The following is a 19483-nucleotide window of genomic DNA, read 5'->3' on the forward strand; positions in this document are numbered from 1 at the left end:
AGTTACAACAAAGCGATAGTAATAAAAGGTGGATTAATAAAAAGTGGATTCCACCTTTAATTAGGATATCAGTTTGTATTTTGGATATCTCAGCCATTTCAAAACCAATTTTCATCAAATAAACTTTGAATTCCTCATACAGTTATATGCTCTTTCACATTTCATTAAAGGTTTCTCATTATCTCAAATAATCATCAAAAGATGTTGAAAACCTGAAGCCCCATCTCAACTGAAACTGTACCATCCCTTAAGTTTTGTCGGCGCAAAACATTGTGAGGATGACAGCCATTAGACTAATGAGAACAAGATGTAAAAGTCAGAGCTGGTATTGAAGAACAGCGACACATAGAGTAACTGTCATATCTTTTTTCTCTGATGCATAAGAATTAAATGGAAAGGAAAGAGGTAAAAATAAACAATTTTCAGCTGTAATGATGACATATCCCATTGCTGGTGAAAAAAAAGAAAGAAGCAAAACCCAAACAAGATGAGATTACTGCTCATCAAGCATACTAAGTAAAAAGTAAAAACAAAAACAAGCACACCTGTTGACAGAACTCTTGGGAGTTGAGACAAGAAAGAACAGGACAAGAAAAGTAATGTGTGGGCCAATGCAAGGTGCTACATAAGCCCTTGCCCAATTAACGAGGGCAAGTTAAACTCAAAGTCGGGCAAGTGTTTTTGAATAATGAGATAAAAACTTCTTGCCCAATCAGTTTTGAAGCCACAGCTTAGACCATTTCCAAAGGCTATCATTTTCCCAATGCCAACAAATTCACTGTAGAATCATCCTTATTACTCCGAATCCAATTTTGCAATATTGTAAGCCATCACTGCTATTAAAGGCGCATAGTCCCGGTAGTGTAGAGGGCGCTGTTGATGATGTTGCCGATCACCGTTACCATTGATGCGACGATTACCAAAGTTGAGCTGTCATCAAGAGTAAAGTGCATAGGTGTTGCTAAGTAGTGTTGCCTTCGTTGTCTTCTCTGCGCATCATGCAGTCTGTAATAATGCCAGGGTGCGTGCATATGTGCTTCTTATTATGACTTCACAAAAGAAGTTTGCTAAAGCTGTCATCCCTCTCAGCCGAATCATGAGCTGAACTGTGATTGGACCACTGACTACAGTGGATCAGACTTCTTCGGACTCGGGAAAATGGGTCACAGCATAAGCGCTAAAGAGGAGTCAATAGCATAGGTCTCTATAGGAAACTTGCACCATGTGCCCGCGTTCGCATTTGACTAAACCACTGGGACCATGTGCCTTTAAGTGTGTGTGTGTTTGGGGGGGGGGGGAGGTCTTGTTTTGGTACTTTACCATGATTATAATTTGTTTAAAAGAATTTCATGAACTAAATTGCATTGCATTAAATTCAATACATATGCCAAGATATAAACATAGTCTGAATGTGGAGTGTAAAAAAATTGTTTGAGAAATCCAAACTGGAATTCCCACACACATTCATACTCTCTGCATTAGCAGACAAAATCTGTGCCCGTTTTAAAGCGAAGGGAATTAAAGGGGCAAGTATCTCACTGCATCTCATGATTTTGCAAAATATCTTTTGGCTGGGGTGCTCTTAGCTGTTTTTCACACTATTCTCTGGAGGAGAAATTGAAAAAAAAAACAAACAAACTTGGATTTCAAGTGAAAAGTTACTGCCAAACACGACCTGCCTTTCAGTAGATTTGATTAGACAACAGAGGAAGTGTCGGCTGTTTCATCAGTTGACATGACAATGCTGTATGGATAGTCTTACATTCCTTGCCATTAAAATGCACCCACCTCACTTACCCAATATCAAAGGAACTTGGAGAGATGGTCCAGAGAATCCAACCGAAACAGCACACCAAAGAATTGAAAGTTTTCTCTACTCTGTTTCGCAGGATTTAATGTCTATTATTGCTACATACTAGTACCTATGATGATAATTAAAGTGAGCATTTCTCACGGAGTAACAAAAGCCGTTCACATAAACTGAGTTACACCAAGTCAAACCTCCAGACTCAGTGATACGTTCTAGTGTGAAGGACTGCTATGTTAAGATAAACTGTGCCAACCGTATGGGAGGGTTCTGTTACTATGGCGACTGGCTCCCACCACCTGTAAGCTGCAGGACGTTGCACTGGATGGTGCGCAGCCGCTCCACGGCCGGCTGAAAGTCTGGCTGCAAGTTGAGCGTAGACTGGTAAAACTCTAGAGCGAGGTCCCACTGACCCTAAAACGGGTGACGGGAAAAAGTTGAGAGATTGTGGATTCAGAGAGAGAGAGGAAAAAGATTTTCTGACTCAGTTTGGCATCATATCACTGTCCAATGATAACTTCAAATTACTTGCAAAAAAAGCTCAACATAAATATCATGACAAATCATATGAATATGTGCAATATCAATGCAATATCACTGCAACTTCGCTACTTCTAGTTCTACTGGTGGAATATTTGGTGGTGTTGGTGTCAGGTGTTATGTTTGTTTGTTTTTTGGGGGGGGAGCAATTCTGTGCTCTACAGAACTATCACAAAAATAGCAACATGTAAATATTCTAAGAAATCAAGCAGTAAAAGAAAAAGGTGATGATGAAGAAGATGAAGGAGGAGGAAGAGGAAGAGGAGGAGGAGGAAGAAGAGGAGGAGGAGGAGGAGGAGGAGGAGGAGAAAAATCAGAAGAAGAATCAGAAGAAGACGAATACGGAGCAAAAGAAGGAAAAGAGGGAAGAAAAGAAGGAAAAGGAAAGGCAAAAGAAAGAAAAGAAGGAGAAGCAGAAGAAGAAGAAGGTGATGACAAGGGGGGGGGGGGGGGGAAAGCCATGATGAGGACGAACAATTCTCAACCACGCCTACCTTGGAGGAGTAGATGTTGGCAAGGGTGAAGTGATTGATGACGAGTTGGGGAGAGATATCGATCGCCATCCGAGCCACCGTCACGGCATCATCATGCATCCCGACGCGGTGAAAGATGTTGGCGATGCTCACCAGAGCCAAATCCTACACATGAGAGGCACATTTTGGAGGTTCATTACAAATAGGGTGCTTTAGAGCGCTCTCTTAAAGCGAACTGTACCATACCGCAACTGCGTCAGAGGAGCACTCGAATGCTCCTAAAGTGTACAGTACTGAACTGTACCAAGCCAGAAGTGGACCACTTCCCGATGTGCTCCAAAAGGGTATCAAAAGCGCACCAAAAGTTCGCATGAAAAGCATGCCCGTATCATGTGCATATATCATAATGCAAAGACATCATTCTCTTTGTTCGGGACAGCTGTAAGTAGTTCAAGCACCCCAGGTGAATGACCCTTTTGCTACAAAATGCATGACCTCATGAAAATAACTCATGAGGTACGCTTTCTCAACAGAGCGCTCAAACGCTCCAAATCTGGCACAGTTCAGTAAAGTACGCTGTAGTTCAGTTTGCTTTGATTCGCTTTAGAGCACTCGAACGCACCCATAGTCAGAAGTCTATTCTGAGTCGGTCTTGTTGGTGACAAAACATTTGAATATTTTGAAAGACATGTGTCATTAAAGTGAGGTCTAAACTAGTTCACCAGTTCGTAGTTCCACAATGCATGATTAGAAAAAGGTCCTTGTTTCAAGATGTTGGTTTGTATATTCACAGAAATAAGCATCTGTGATCTAACAATTTTTAATGTAATCCGTATAAATGGTGGTTGCCACCACATCCACCTGACAGCAATAAAGTGTTGATCATGGCCTTTGACCATATTTTACAATATTCATGGGAAAAAAAAAGTTTTGTTAATGCGGTTCACGCAAACAATGAAATGGATCCTTCAATACATGGTGATTGATGGGCCATTCTGGTCACCTGGTTTATGGAACACCATTCTCTCTCAGAACAAAATTCCACACTGCTGCACTGGGCAAGCCTTATACAATCTGTTGCTTAACCAACAAGTGAAGTGCCTAACCAACTGAGAGAAAAGGCAAGGGCATTTGTACCACTGTGCACATATTGAAAGCTAACTAAGAAGTGGCTTATTATGCAAAGGATGACAAGAATTAAGTTTTGTTGAAGTTGTCTTTGTGCTTTGAAATCTTCAAAGAAAAAAAAAACACCAAATGTACATACACCATAAACATGCTGAGTTCTTTGCACTTGTTTAACCCATCATGACATATTTTAATTCATATGAAAATACAAGACATATTTCCCTGATTTGGGGGTATCAACATCAGTCTGAAAGCACATGTATAATGACTATAAAACAAGTATGTCATCACGTCTGAATTTGGCAAAATATGTCTATACAAAATTGTGACATCTTTATCGATATCCATCAAATTTGATTGCAGATGCATGTACATAATACTTCGTTAATTAAGAATGTTGTATGATATCTGAAAAGAGAGACATGAATATTGGGGGTGGGGAGGGAGAATGTATAACCAAACTTGCAAGTTTTGCAAAACCAATGATTTGAGTATTCCTACCTTCATTGAGGATGGCGCATAGTGCAGGGCGTGGCGGAGGCAGTCGAGGGCGTTCTCAGACTTTCCTTCAATTCGCCAATAGAGGGCGGCCATGTTGGTGGCAACCCACGATTCTGGGTCCTGACCGAGATTAAGAGAAAAATATTTGAATACATGAACATATATTACATTGACAAGTTTCATCAATACCATTTTCCATCAAACATACAAGCATTTCATCCCCTTCCTTAGTTTGTGAAGATTGCTTTCGTGTAATCTGAACATAATTTTGCCATTAAAGATGATCAGTAGAGCAGAGTTCTCTTTAACTCTTTCTCTGCCAGGAACTTTGGACAGTGTGTACAACCCTATGAAGTTTTCTCTGCAAACTGGCATGCAAAGCACACTAATGGTTAACAAAGAGTTCCCAAAATCCCCCTTGTCACAGTAAACTATAGCCACATTTACAGTCCCATATAAAGGCCAGTTTATGGTCACTCAAACCATCAGATCGGTTTTTGCGGGTGATAGAAAATATCTGCTGCTTATCTGCAAACCTTTTGCATATTTCTATAATTCTCCACAACATGTGTCCCATCATCATCTTGTTCATTGTCGGCTTCTTTAACCCGTTGCAGACAAGTCCCGAGTATACTCGGGCAGGTGTCTATGGGAAATGCACGTTGTAGCAAAATCAGCCTGTCCTCAACGGGTTAAAAGGTTAACATCATATTACCATCACCCTAACCATCTTCATCATCATCATCATCATCATCATCACTGTCACCATGGTAACCACATCCACCATCCCTCATACTCACCTTTTTCAGCGCTATGGCAACCCGAGCTCCCACTTCGTCCACTGACATGTGACCTCCGTGAATAGTTTGCATCACCTGACAGAACAAAATCAAAGGGGCGAAATATTAGTCAAAGATATTCATATTGCAAATGAAATTTGCATAATGAATTGAAATATTTCCCCCCTACTTTGATATCATCATTTAATTTCTTCCCCCTCCCAATTTTCACGTTGGTTGTATTCTCTCTCTCTCTCAATTTTCCTCAATTCTTTCTCCATTCTAAAAGGAGACTACTTTACACAACATATTAACATTAATCACTGTACGCTACAATTTCCAAAAACTATACATCTTAAATTTTCAATGAGAATGTCATTTGTGTATATGATAAAAAAATTCTAAATTTTTTCTATTTTGTATTTCTTGATGACTGCATGCAAATGATATCTATACAAGCAAATCAGGCTTAGTCATTCATAAATTAATTCATTTATTATTTTACTGCCATTTTAGTAAAATCTATGGCAAAGCAAGTCTACATTTAATAAAGGTAGTGCAACAGTCACAACTGAGTAGTAAATTTGGTTAAGGGCACAATGAAATCAGTTACAAAATGGACATTCTAACACCTACGCTTGGTATGGGATTAGAGACTTAGATTCAGAAGGACAGAAAAATCAAGATACTTGATTCATAATGACCAAATAAAGCAATTTAGGGTTTAGGGTTTCGGTTTTGATTGCAATGATTCATATGTGAAAGGCTCCGGCTATCATTTGTAAGTTGTTCGAACCTCCTTGAGACCCTGTTCAGCTTCATAATTTAAGTCCCTGCGCTGAGCCATTGCTGGGATGTGGTCCAAGGTGTGCATGCTGATGGGTTCGTCTGGTTGGCAGTACGGCTGAATCTCGAGCTCCTCCCGTGTCAGCGTTGTTGTGAAGTCTATGTATTCGTCAAGCCTGGGGGTGAATATTATGTCTCTTCGTTATAACTAACCTAAATTCAATGAGGTGTAGTGGCTTGCAGACTTACAAAGTGAAAATCCACACAATGTTTGGGTAGAATTCAGTGCATAGAGTAATATCAAACAAACACAATGGATGCTTCATCAATATCAGACACAAAAGAAAGAGAATTTGGGAGTTTCAAATCTGTTGAATGATTTCATGAAAATGAGACTCAATAATCTTGAAATTTATATATAATTAGACCTATATTCTTGTAGGGATAATGAAAAAAAAAATAAGAATGAAAGTCAGGAAACATTAGAAGTTCGATTGTCAAAATCACCTTCCCATGATTATTTGTTTTCCTTCCCCCTCCTTCTATCATCTCTGCCTTTGACAGGTAACGTGGTCATGTGACTGCATATTATTGATCAGGTGACGAATGTGTAGCTTGTATCTCAAATTTTGGTGAAAATCATATTTTTTTTTTTTTGCTTGATCATTAGATAAATGATTGTTCATGTGATGTCCTGTCCAAATTCTGGCTGTCTTATCCCCAAAATGAAGCCCCCATGGCATGCCAATGGAAAGGTGATGCCATTCGCTACAATGCTTTGGCTGCCATGTTTGTTTGTTTTTTTATGCTCTCCTGAACATCCGAAATATTTAAGATACAGGTTTTGTCGCCCCAATAGCAATCTTACCCATTAACCTGTTTCTCCCAAAATTCTCTAAGAAACCCCAATGCTCTAAAACAAATTCTTTTGGCAGGTAGACCAACCTGCGCACAAGCAGTCAAGCGATATGTACATGTACCCCCTTTCCACAGCCAACTACGTACACATGCCATCGAACAATGCAAAATAGAGATCGGGTGAAAGGTATGAATAGAGTATGCACTGATGCGCTTACAAACTCTTTTGGTATAAAAAAAAAGAGGCTACATAATGGGATCAGTGAACAAGAAAATCTACTGAGCTCAGCCTTGATTGCTATGTACATCTTCATACACGTTTTATAGCAAAAGAAGCGCACACTACATCGGAAAAAAAGGCATTTGATACTATATTAGACATACTTTTCATGCAAAAAGAAAACTGATGGTGATATTGATAGAGGAAACCAGAATCTTCTCTCAAAGCCATATTCCTGGGAAGTACAACACAAATAAACATGAATTTTGGCCACAAATGCATGTACTTGCGTCTACATTTTGGGAACACCCGGTTCCTGTAAGGAATGGGTTAATATCATAACCAAAATCCTCTTTAATCAGGCCCTGTGGTCCAACTACAACTACTGAGCCAGACTCTTCCCCTCAGAGGACTCACCGTAGATCCTTGGCAGAGACCGAGACCCAAGTGGAGTAGAAGGCCTTGAGGTTCAGCCGTCGGAACGTGCCACACTCCTCCACCGTCGGCCACAGCAGCTGAGTCTGGGACAGCAGCTTGTGGACGTCTGGACAGGGGGAGACAGGACAGAGAACGGTTGCTCTCATAGTAGTAGTGGAGTAGTGGAGTAGTGGTAGTAGTAGTACGAGTAGTAGTAGTAGTAGTAGTAGTGGCAGTGGTAGTGGTAGTGGTAGTGGTAGTGGTAGTGGTAGTGGTAGTGGTAGTGGTAGTGGTAATGGTAGTGGTAGTGGTAGTGGTAGTAGTAGTAGTAGTAGTAGTGGCAGTGGTAGTGGTAGTGGTAGTGGTAGTGGTAGTGGTAGTGGTGGTGGTAATGGCAATGGCAATGGTTGTAGTAGTAGTAGTAGTAGTAGTAGTACTGTAAAAGTGGACATTTTTGCAGTGTTGACATTTTCGAGCATTTCGTGCAACCAGAAGCTAGCGCGAAAATAAAAGTGTGTGAATATTTTTGTGTGCCATATGTTCCGGTAGTTGATGTCTTGATTCCGCATAATTAAAAACACGCGAAACTCTCCTTGCCGGCCAAGCGCGAAAAAATTAGTTGTGCGAAAACATCCACTTTTGCAGTAATAGAAATAGTGGTAGTAATAAAGTAGTGGTAGCTGGTGAGGAGGTGACATCGTATCACCAGAAATTGCACAGTGTGAGGTAGCCTTTAGACTGCAGTTATTGAGTTGACGTTTGTCTATCATTCATCGAGCACTTGATCTAATGTCAGATTTTCTTTTTATTTGTTATTCATTAAAACTTGCTCCTATATAAAAGAAATAGCGAACTTGCTCTGTAAGTGCAGTGGACATTCGGTATCCTTAGATGGTGCACACTGCATACCTGCCAAGCAACTCGTACGCAGAGGCGGCTCCAATCTAAAGAAACCTTGTGTTCACCGCACTTACACTACCACACGCCGTGCCATGTGCAGTTTCTATACTATCATCATTATTTTCCTTATATCTGTTTTTTCCTCTCACGGAAAAGGTGGGAGGCGCCAAGTATTGAAAGCAGCAGTGGTGGTAGTCGAGGCTGGGAGGGGTGAAGAGTGTTGGGGAAGGAGGGGGTTGGAACTTACCCACATCAGGGGCGGGGACAGCCGGTATCTGAGGTCCAAACGCAGTGGATGGAACGGAGCCAGCCTTGCAAGATTTGAAGGTATCCTAGATGGGGAGTGACGACATACATTTGTAAAAGTGTGAAGTCAAATAGTCACCAGTTTGATGGTACAAAACCTCACACAGGGTGTAAGATGAGTTGCTGCATTTGCCTTTTTGAATCCGTTTTCTAAATTACATACAAATACTGTATACCACAGCCATATCATGAGGTTTTTATTTTTGGGAATTTCGCGAGTCAGGTGTTCTTCGCGAATTTAAAGATATGCAAAAATATTGACTCTGATCCCGATATGAATGTGACGTGCAGGCATACATTTCTCCTTTCAGTACAGCACTCCACGATCGCGAATTCAACCACTTGCGAAATCTTCGGGAAGTCCCGATTCGCAAAAACTTAGACTAGCTAAAATATGGTGTATACAGTTATTGTAGTAAATGGTGTAAGTGCGATGGTACAATATTTGTGAATTGGGTGAAACATTTTATGATTATATAATTGGCTTCGTCTCTTTGAATACAGCACTTCAATTTTACATCAAATGCCAAATCGTGCTCCACAGCACAAATAGAGACCTTTCACTATTTGTTTTATACATGGCTGTGGCTTTCTCTCTCTCTCTCTCTCTCTCTCTCTCTCTCTCTATCTCTCTATCTCTCTCTATCTCTCTATCTCTCTACAAATTTGTGCTTCAGTTCTTACCCCATTAATGGCAGGATTTCGCTGCACCCCGGGATTACCAGCTGTGCCATCTGCAGTGCCTGTCTGGGTGGGACCATCCAAAGGGGGACCCTGGACACATGCAGGGAGGACCTCGCTCTCCGTCTTGACTGTGGGGGCGCTCTCGGTCTTCTCCGTGGTGACGGTGGTAAACGTCAAGTCATGAAGAGGGCCCCTCTCAAGCAGGGCTTCTGTGAAGCAAAGTTTCAAAAAATGAGGATTAAAAACTTGAATACAGCAACATTATAATAGTACGTCTGTTTTCATCATGACCCACATCTAGACTGAAACAGACTATAATCTAAGAGTCCACTATTTATATTAACTTTCAAATGGATTTTTTAAACAAGTTTCTACCGGAGTTGATCAGTCAGAGAAAAAAATAAAACATAAATTCCTACAAACATGAAAACAATGTTGATAATGAAGGCAATGTTAAATTAATGAAATTCTTGTGTTGATTTTTTTTTTAACCAATTGACAAATTGCCCTACATCGATGTAAATAGGCACTGAATTAATCAGTGCTCAGTAGTTAGAAGCCTTCATAAAAAAAAAAAAAAAAATCATGGGTGCACATACTCATGTTTAATTGTCTTAACTGCTGTATTTGACAAATTAACCAATGCAATTTTTTTGTTTGTTATGTTTATGGCTTATTTGTTGAAACGTGGAATATGGAATGATAAAAACAAAGCAAACAAAATTCAGGCACGGTTCAACACCACTGTCAATATACAACTGTAATAATCCATATAACGATCACAGCATTAATAATAACTAGAAAAGCACTCGGAGAGCACACACCTCCGCCAAGCAGCTTATTTTCACCCACATACATGCCCAATTTCCCAATATAAAGAAGCCTTGATTACCTCACCAGCTTCTTCCTGCGCGGCGCCTTGAGCAGAGCATGCACTTTAGTGTGCGTATGCAAACCTCAAATACGCGCAGCTTGAACTCCCAAGTTCAATGACCCTATTTGCCAAAAGATACAAAATCCTTCAAAAATTCATACAAATTTCTGGGTCACTACCAACATTTAATCATCTGTTCCATATGGGATTATCAACATTTCCTGTATAGTTTTATCCAAATCCATTCTCAACTTTTTGACTTGAATTTTGCAAACAGACAGACAAACAAATAAACAAGCAAACCAATGCCGGAAAAATCATAACCCCCTTGGCAGAGGTAATCCATAACAATGAGAAAAGTAATAATACGAAAAAGTAGAAGAATAGAAAATGTAAAGTTGATATCTGTGGACATGAATAGCTTTGATATTTTTCCAGTTCTGAATTCAAAATCTCTTAGTTCATGTCTCTTCATGTTTCCTCATCTTTAAATAGGAAAACTGATGAAATCTTTGGTGCAAACATATCATTTAAAAACTTTTTCCCTCAAAGACGTACATCCTGGGGGGCATTTCATGAAACGTTTTAGTCGGATATTTTTCTGACAAACTGTTACAAGCAACTGAAATCCTTGCATCTGGGGGGCATTTCATGAAGGAACTTGTCGGATAAAATATCCGACAAGTCAATTATATCCGACAAGTTCAGAGAAATCAGCCAATCAGACTAAAGAATTTCTCAAAACTTGTCGGATATAATTGACTTGTCAGATATTTTATCCGACAAGTTCCTTCATGAAATGCCCCCCTGATTGGCTGAGAGCAAATTTGTCCGACAACTTTGTCGGACAAAATGCTTCATGAAATGTCCTCCTGGTGGCAAGGAAAGTAAGAGGTGAAAGATACTTGGTTGATTTGTTGAATCCTTACGTTGAGCTTCCTCCCTCGTGACTTGTCTCCCATCCTGAATGAAGACCGTGTGACGTTCAAACTCCATCTTGCGATGCGCCGTCTTCGCCTCGGGGGTCAGGCCGTCTTCTGGCACTTTGTACTTTCACCAGAAAGAGAGCAGAAAAATCATGTTTTCATTTCAGAGGTTTTCCTTTTTTTCCTATTACTGTCTGTGAAGAAGATCATGTGACCCACTACAAGTACAACATAAGTCATAGGAGGACAATTTTCTGAAAATGATATGACATTATTCCCTTACTCTTCCACTTTAATTACATATCTAACACGACTCATAAAAGCACTTGGTTGCGGAGATATTCTTTTGATGATTTTATTAGCATATGTTGAGTGGTTTTAACATAGGAAATCGGCATTTTGAGGAAACCACTTTCAAAGTTTTCATTCCAACGCTATCATGATCACGGGGAGGTAAGACAGTTTTCACCTCTTGACAACTGAAGGTAAGCTCATAGGAACCTCCACGATGTTCATTCAAGCTTAAAGGGATGGTAACTTTTAACTTTCTGTGAGATAGCAAGAAACCACCTAAGAAATCATAGAGAGCATGCCATTCTAAAAGGAATTCAAATTTCATTAGATGAAAATCGGTTTTGGAATGCCTGAAACATCCAAAAATAAAGTAAAACAAAGCAATCCTTATAAAAGGTGGGTCCCACCTTTTATTAGGATTGCTCTGTTTTGGATATCTTAGCCATTTCAAAACCATTTTTCATCAAATAAACGTTGAATCCCTCTTGGAATTATGTGCTCTTTCATATTTGGTAAGGTTTCTCATTATCCCACCAAAAATCTCAGAAACCTGAAGTTAGGTCTCAACCAAAACAATACGATCCCTTTAACGCCAGCTGCTAACTTCAACAAGTTTCATTACAGATATACTTGGCATTATTTAACAAGTAACGATGAAGAGTTAATTGAAGTTCCACTCACTCTGTCTTGACCACCAGTCTCCTTGAGGAAACACTCCACGATATCAAGGACGTCCTTGGCTCCGAGGAGTTCCTTGTCCAGTGTGTGAGCAAGGGAGACCTCCTGCAGAGCTTGCCGATACTTCCCCACCCAGGCGTAGCCGCAGGCCAGTAAGAAACGGGCTGGGGGCTGGTGGGTCCGATCACAACAAATCAAGATTTGTATTAGTAATGCTGCTAACATTCATGAGCAAAATTTTTTACTTGTAAATAGAACCACTTGCAAAAGTTCTCTTACAGGTCCATATTGCTGCGAAAATTTGTCTTACAGATCTAAATTGCCATGTACAGTGCTGTATAAGCTGTTACTTTTGCGTACAGATATTTTCGCGAGATGTTGTTTTCGTGCATTGACACCAACGCTTTCGTAAATGTGCTATTATCACAGCACATGGCGACATTTTCATGTGTTGTTGAATTCCTGATGCAACATTGATGCGCGAAATTTGCGAAAATTAAACCCTAGCGAAAATAACGCTTATACAGTACTACATGAAAAATTGCCCCATCACATCTATAACAGGAAGCTTCCTGTGACAGCTCTGGGCCCCATTTAATAAAAAAAAATTAGGACAGCAACTCTTGCTAGAACATCAACTTCCAAAAGCAACAACCAATCAAGAAGTTGGATTCCAGTCATTACCACGACAACTGCAGTTCCTGCTAGAGTTACCATCATCACAACTTTTTACAAAACGGGGCCCAGCAGATGTCTTTAGTTCGGGCATTTTCAAGAGGAGAATTTACAGACTGAAGTCAGCTGCTAATTTTCATACCTACCACAAGCAGTCGCTGTTTTGAGGATTTATTTGTCGCCAACTGGATTAAACATACACCAAACAATATGAACAGGTAGAGCAGTGCAAGCCAGCTGTATGACAGCTATTGCCAGAATAATATTCACCTGGCAATCCAAAAATTTAGTAGCTCATTTCAGTCTGAATTCGGTCTTAAGTCCTTCAGAGGGTTTGTACAGCCATGGCAGCCTGCTTAAAAGCTTTTATTAGTTCTGTAGTGGTCACATCAAATACACGCAAACACACAAACAGATACCCATTGAAGATAATGGTATCTGAACTCACAACAACAACAGTCTCTGTAAGTTTCTGTGTGGGATAAGATATGAGGGCTTTGATTTCATCTAACAACAACTAGCTGATTGAACTTCCATGAGTCAATAACTTCTCCCAGACCAGTGAAATAACAACCCTGCCACACTAGGGTACTACTACTAACTAGGATTGCCCCATCTCTTGGACAGGACGCAAGATGGTCTACTCTGTAAAACCAGAAACAGTCACAGCATTAAACTTTCATGAATTGGAGCCCATGATCCCCCTTTTGTTCCTTTTTTTTTTCAGCATGAAACCTTATTGCAAATTGACACATAACTGGCCTTCAATTCACTTTGTAGACAAAAAACTTTTGACTGCATTTTACTTTCAAAAAGGAAAGAAATGCTGGCTCCCCAAAATATTCACAAATGTCTCCTGCCTATGAAAACTTCTTGTTATAGAGTACTGTAAAACGAGGAATGTTCGCGTGCATTTTAATTTCGCGAATTTTGCGAGCAACAAAATTCGAGAAATTAAAATGCACGTGATAGGTCTTGTCTACACTGTATGCATTGAACGCCAGTGGCAAGTCACGAAAATTTCATGCCACAAAAAAGGCTGTCGGCGCTAATTCGCGAAAATTTCATGCCGCGAATATATCATGTTTTACAGTATTACTCCAAGACCTGGACCTCACCTTGAGATTGCTGACTGGAAGTCCCATCCTCAGGATCTGGGTCGCGTCCTCGGGTAGGTCCAGATCATACAGGATCAGCGCCATGTTGGTCAGCGGCAGGTCTATCTGGTCCGCAGGGGCATGGAACAGCGCCCTCCGGAGGCACTCGATGGCATTGAAGTTGTCGCCATGGAGACGCCAATAGATGCTGGCGCCATTAAAGACCAGCCAACGATCCTTGATTTCCTATTTGCAGAGAAAGAATGCATCAATGAATTAAAATTTGTTAAATGCTGAACATCTTATAGACTTTCGTCACTTGAAATAAAAAATGTCATAACCATTACCTACAACTTAATAACATTGGAAAAAAGAAGAAATTCTACAATCTCCTACTCTTCTTTCTTTCCAGTGATGTTCATCTTTCTACTGTACTGTTATATTTTCACACATTCTATGGAATTTACTGTATTTCTTTGGAGTTTTTGTGTTGGTCCTATTTTTATGCAGCCACAAAATGGGAGTTTCTGACAAGCAGATCAGATTTGTGTTTTTTAATGTTTTTTATGTACATGAGAAGAAAAAGAGCTTATACAAATAAGATCATTTTAATGATTGTTAGAATTGCTCATTAACAAATGGACAACAATCACAAGAAATTCTTCTTTCACTTTACCTGACGCGCTGCGACGCCGATCGCGACTCGGAATCCAAACTCCTCTTCAGACATCTTGTGTTGGGCGAGGAATTCTTCAAACATCTAACAAGGAGACAAAAACAAAAGAATTTAACTCTCTCATCACTTTCTGCTATTCAAACGGGAAATTTCTTGTCAGTTTTTTTTTTTTTTTTCCCCACTACCTGGTATTTTGATTCTTTGTAAAGATTAAGTGCACAATCTAAATGCTAAAAGACTATGCAGAGAAAGAGAAAGAATCAACCTGGGATTTGAACCCATCACCTACTCACACTGCTAACCACACAACTACTCTACCAACTGAACCGAAGCCAAATTACTCTATAGCGAGACACATTTGCGGAAAGGAAATTTTTTGTGAATTGGTGCCGAGCACCTTTCTCACAGTCTGAAAGTTTTGTAAATTGCCACTGGCATTCAATGCACAGTACTGGAAAAGTGGAAATTTCCGCGGTGTTGAAATTTTCGCACATTTCGCGCACCAGAAAAAAGCGCGAAAATAAAAGCATGCGAATATTTTTGCATGCCGTATGTTCCAGTGGTTGATGTCTTGATTCCGCGGAATTAAAAACACGCGAAACTCTTTTCGTCTGGCCAAGTGCGAAAAATTAGTCATCCGAAACTATCCATTTTACAGTATTTACAAGGAATTTTACATGCCTTTTGAATTTCATAAATACAGGCTCTCATCAGAGTGTTACTGTAATTACCTGGCAAAGCTAATTATCCCCAAAGGGTTTTTATTTATTTTTTTTTCATCTGATGTCAAATAGATAACAACAAAGCCACAAACTCTGAGGATGTCGTTGCTGCAATGATAGCTGGCAAGATTTTCCTGCAATGCATGTCTTTTACTTATATGAAATCTGCCGAGAAAGAAGCCTGGAAGTGTACAGAAGAAATGTTGATATCTGATACGGCTGCAGCAACGTAGCATCAAGTACGCCCATTCTCTTGATACTTCATTGTCCCGTGGATACAGAAATATGATCCTCAGTGAAAAATGTTCAATAATACTGGCCTGGTGACACATAGACACACGTGCATGCACACACACATACACAAACACACAAGGTCTCTTCAAAGACATGGAAACTGTAAAAAAGGACATTTCCGTGGTGTGGAGTTTCTGTGCATTTCGTACAACAGGAAACCTGTGCCAAATTAAAGCACGCAAAGATTATCGCTTTTTATATTCAACTCTATTTTGTTTTGACCGAATGCAAAAAATCACTCACGCAAAAAAGTCATACTTCACATGCTCTCTTTATCATATGACATACAATATATGTAAATTTACCCTACATTATCATATCAGCACCCCTCCCTGCACAAATATCCTCAGGCATTCTGATGAGAAATGAGTGGTCAAGAGGTCAATGCACTGTCCGTACCTGGCGGAGACTCTGAGGGGGGTCAGAGGTCGGGAGGGATGCCTTCTTGGTGATGGCCTCCACAAAGTCCACCTGAGTAGCGCCCTCTAGCAGCGGAAACATGCTGGAACACGTCGGTACCTCCAGGTCCATCACAGACCCAGAGAAATCGATGTTGGTCTTCAGAACTTCCAAACTGGGAGAAAAGAAGTCAATCTTAAAGGTTTAATTTTGCAGATGAAACAAAACCCAGATTTAGTGCTTCAAAATAGTTCTAGAATGTGAGTTAGGGTTAGAAACAACCAATGCAAAGGGTTGATCAGGATAATCAATGTAAGTATTGTTGAATATACACAAAGTGAAGAATATTTATGATAAAATTGTTTTTAGAATAAATCATCTACAGTCATGGTTTTGGTGAGTTAGGGATAGAAACAACCAATGTAAAATGTTGATCAGGATAATCAATGTTAAGTTTTGTTGAATATACAGAAAGTGAAGAATATTTATGATAAAATTGTTTTTAGAATAAATCATCTACAGTCATGGTTTTGTCAGAAAAATAGTGATATCTCCTTTTATTTCAGGTTTTATTGCAAAATTGTTATATGGTAGGATATAAATGTGATACAACCGACCTACACATATGCATCAAATGTGATAACTCAAACATTTTTTAAATCACTGCACCCAGTGGTAAACTGTTTGTTTTGATTGAGATGGGGCTTCACATTTCAAACTTTTTTTTGTGAGAAAATTAGAAACCACTTTTGATATGAAATTTTAAAAAGCATTCAATTCTAAGAGGAATTCAAAGCTTCTTTGATCAAAATTGCTTTTGCAATGGCTGAGATAATCAAAACAAAGAAATCTTAATAAAAGATCTGACCCACCTTCCATTAGGACCACTTCGTTTTACTTTGTCTTTTGATATCTCAGCAACTTCAAAACCAATTTTCATCACATGAACTTTAAATTACTTTTTAAATTGTATACTCTTTCATATTTCATAATAGTTCTAATACTCTCGCAAAAAGTTAATATCTAGATAACCCATCTTAACTAAAATTGTACCATCCCTTTGATATTGGGCTTCATTGCCCATTTTTTTGAGAATGTTTTTCTTCACATCAATTTATGCATTTTGCTTTCTACATGAGCAAAGCTGGATTGAAAATTTAGAGCTAGCTTGCTCCTACCCATAGCAACATTGAAATTACATGTTTAAGATAAATTCTTTAGTCACAGTTATAAATCATTTCGTGGATTAGTATCTGAGCTGAGTAGAACATTACATTTAAAGGGGCATAGTCCCGGTAGTGTAGAGGACGCTGTTGATGATACTGCCAATCACCGTTAGCATTGATATAAAGATTACCGAAGTTGAGCTGTCATCAAGAGTAAAGTGCGTAGGTGTTGCTAAGTAACGTTGCCTTCGTTGTCTTCTCTGCGCATTGCGCAGTCTGTAGTAATGCCAAGGTGCGTGCATATGTGCTTGTTATTATGACATCACAAAAGAAGTTTCCTAAAGCGGTCATCCCCCTCAGCCAAGTCATGAGCTGAACTGTGATCGGACCACTGGCTACAGTGAATCGGACTTCTTCGGACTCGGAGAAGTGGGCCAAAGCGTAAGCGCTAAAGAGGAGTCCATAGCGTAGGTCTCAATAGGAAACTTGCGCCGTGCGCCCACGTACGCATTTGACTAAAACACCGGGACCATGCACCTTTAACTGTAAACCATTGATGGTGAATGGACAACCAAACTGATTATGTCACATTCTTTTGGTATACTTCAGTAGTTTGGTTGGAAACAGGTGCAAGCATGGGTAGCAACCACATTCAGGCCAGGTGAGGTTGTTTACAACCAGTATCATGGCAATGAATGTCTACGACACCACACTTTAGTACACTATAGAGTTCCCTACCTTGAGACAAGCTTTATCACTACAGCAGTGAAAGAGGCCCTGTGCATTAAAGATAATTTGTCAAAGATTCAGCCACTTGTGACAATATCAAAACTTTTCATGTGCCCTATCTTTAAGACACATGAATCTTTATTGAAATTGATGCAAACTTGAAATGCTTTTCTTGACTCTATATTCAGATTTACCACACCTGGCTTCAATCCATCCTGACCTTACCTTGCCCTATTTGACAATGGAAGGAGCTGCTGTGTGTATTCCTTCCAGCTAGTGTTACTACTGGTCCACTTGCTACACGCATCATTGTTGGGCTGATCCATTCTGCCAGACAGGGGTGTGACAGAGACAGGATCCACTGGGTGGGCATATTCCATCTCTTCATGGGTTCCTTCCAAACTCAGATTCAGACAGTTCTTTTCCTGATTAAAAAAATAAGAAATTAATCAGAATAATAAATAAACATGTAAGCTGCTGCTGTTATGAACAGGACCCTGTTACATAATACCATAGTAAATGTATAATTAATGGTAACTCCGCAATCGATAGTAACCATCAGTGATTTCTTGGATTTGTAAGGCCACGGAACAGTCGTGATGTATGTTAGTTACCATTACCTGTAAAGTTACCCATGGCAAATTTTATGCAGCCAGGCCCAGATGGTAAAAGTACAAACTGATTTAGCACCTACCCCATTGGGAAATACGACACAGTTATCCTGCAGCAAAGATTCATCCACCACTTCGATCTCCTTCTCCTCGTCAACTGGCAGGCCGTAGATGTCCGACTCCGGAATGCCGTCCCGCCGGCACATCAAGAACTGAGTCCCTGATCCCAGGTGGCTCACTTCACACTTTGGGTTCTCACCTTTATAAAGGAGGAGAAAGAAATACCATCGTCAGGAGAGATAGAGAGATGAACAGAAAGAGAGGTAGATAGATAGATTGATAGATAGATAGACAGATAGATAGATAGATAGATAGATAGACAGATAGATAGATAGATAGATAGATAGATAGACAGACAGATAGATAGATAGATAGATAGATAGATAGATAGATGGATAGATAGATAGATAAAGAGACAGAGAAAAACAGACAGTTGGACAGATAGACAGATAGATAAAGAGTTAGATAGATGAATAGATGGATAGATAGATAGATAGATGGATAGATAGATAGATAGATAGAAAGATAGATAGATAGGTAGATAGATAGAAAGATATGAAGATAGATTAGTGAGAGAGAGATGCAGTGAGATGGAGATAAACAGGGAAAGAGGGAGAGAAGAAGAAAGAGAAAGAGAAAGATAGATGAATAAAGAGAGATTGAGAAATACAGAGATTGAGAGAGAGATTGAGAGTAAAATAAATGGTGAGAGAAATCTACACTAGGAATCTGAATCCTTGAACTTTAATTGGAAACCATCAGAACTACAATAGCACTGCTTTGGCTTTATCATGCAGATGCAGATGATGTGTAATGAGAAACAAATGCACATAAACACTTTAAACAAGTATTGTATGATGACCACAGAATCGGGCCTCACGTG

The 19483-nt window shown here is 39.7% G+C and overlaps 1 protein-coding gene across 1 annotated transcript in view; it reads right to left on the reverse strand.

Annotated features, from left to right (window-relative positions):
• Window positions 1-1297: 1297 nt before the first annotated feature.
• Window positions 1298-19483, reverse strand: part of LOC139730781 (tetratricopeptide repeat protein 17-like) — a 36986-nt gene continuing 18800 nt past the window's right edge. The window contains exons 9-22 of the mRNA XM_071641644.1: window positions 18624-18799; window positions 18155-18354; window positions 16035-16209; window positions 14620-14703; window positions 13965-14189; window positions 12175-12342; window positions 9400-9462; window positions 8657-8741; window positions 7510-7636; window positions 6025-6190; window positions 5250-5324; window positions 4450-4569; window positions 2842-2985; window positions 1298-2221 (exon numbers count right to left, since the gene is read on the reverse strand). Of these exons, the coding sequence (XP_071497745.1) occupies window positions 2084-2221; window positions 2842-2985; window positions 4450-4569; window positions 5250-5324; window positions 6025-6190; window positions 7510-7636; window positions 8657-8741; window positions 9400-9462; window positions 12175-12342; window positions 13965-14189; window positions 14620-14703; window positions 16035-16209; window positions 18155-18354; window positions 18624-18799 (1946 nt within the window). The 3' untranslated portion in view covers window positions 1298-2083. The remainder of the gene's footprint in view (window positions 2222-2841; window positions 2986-4449; window positions 4570-5249; window positions 5325-6024; window positions 6191-7509; window positions 7637-8656; window positions 8742-9399; window positions 9463-12174; window positions 12343-13964; window positions 14190-14619; window positions 14704-16034; window positions 16210-18154; window positions 18355-18623; window positions 18800-19483) is intronic.

This window comes from Diadema antillarum, unplaced genomic scaffold (genome assembly GCF_040938485.1).
Source record: "Diadema antillarum isolate AM-2024a unplaced genomic scaffold, OU_Dant_1.0 seq00000335_RagTag, whole genome shotgun sequence".
NCBI classification, from domain to species: Eukaryota; Metazoa; Echinodermata; class Echinoidea; order Diadematoida; family Diadematidae; genus Diadema; species Diadema antillarum.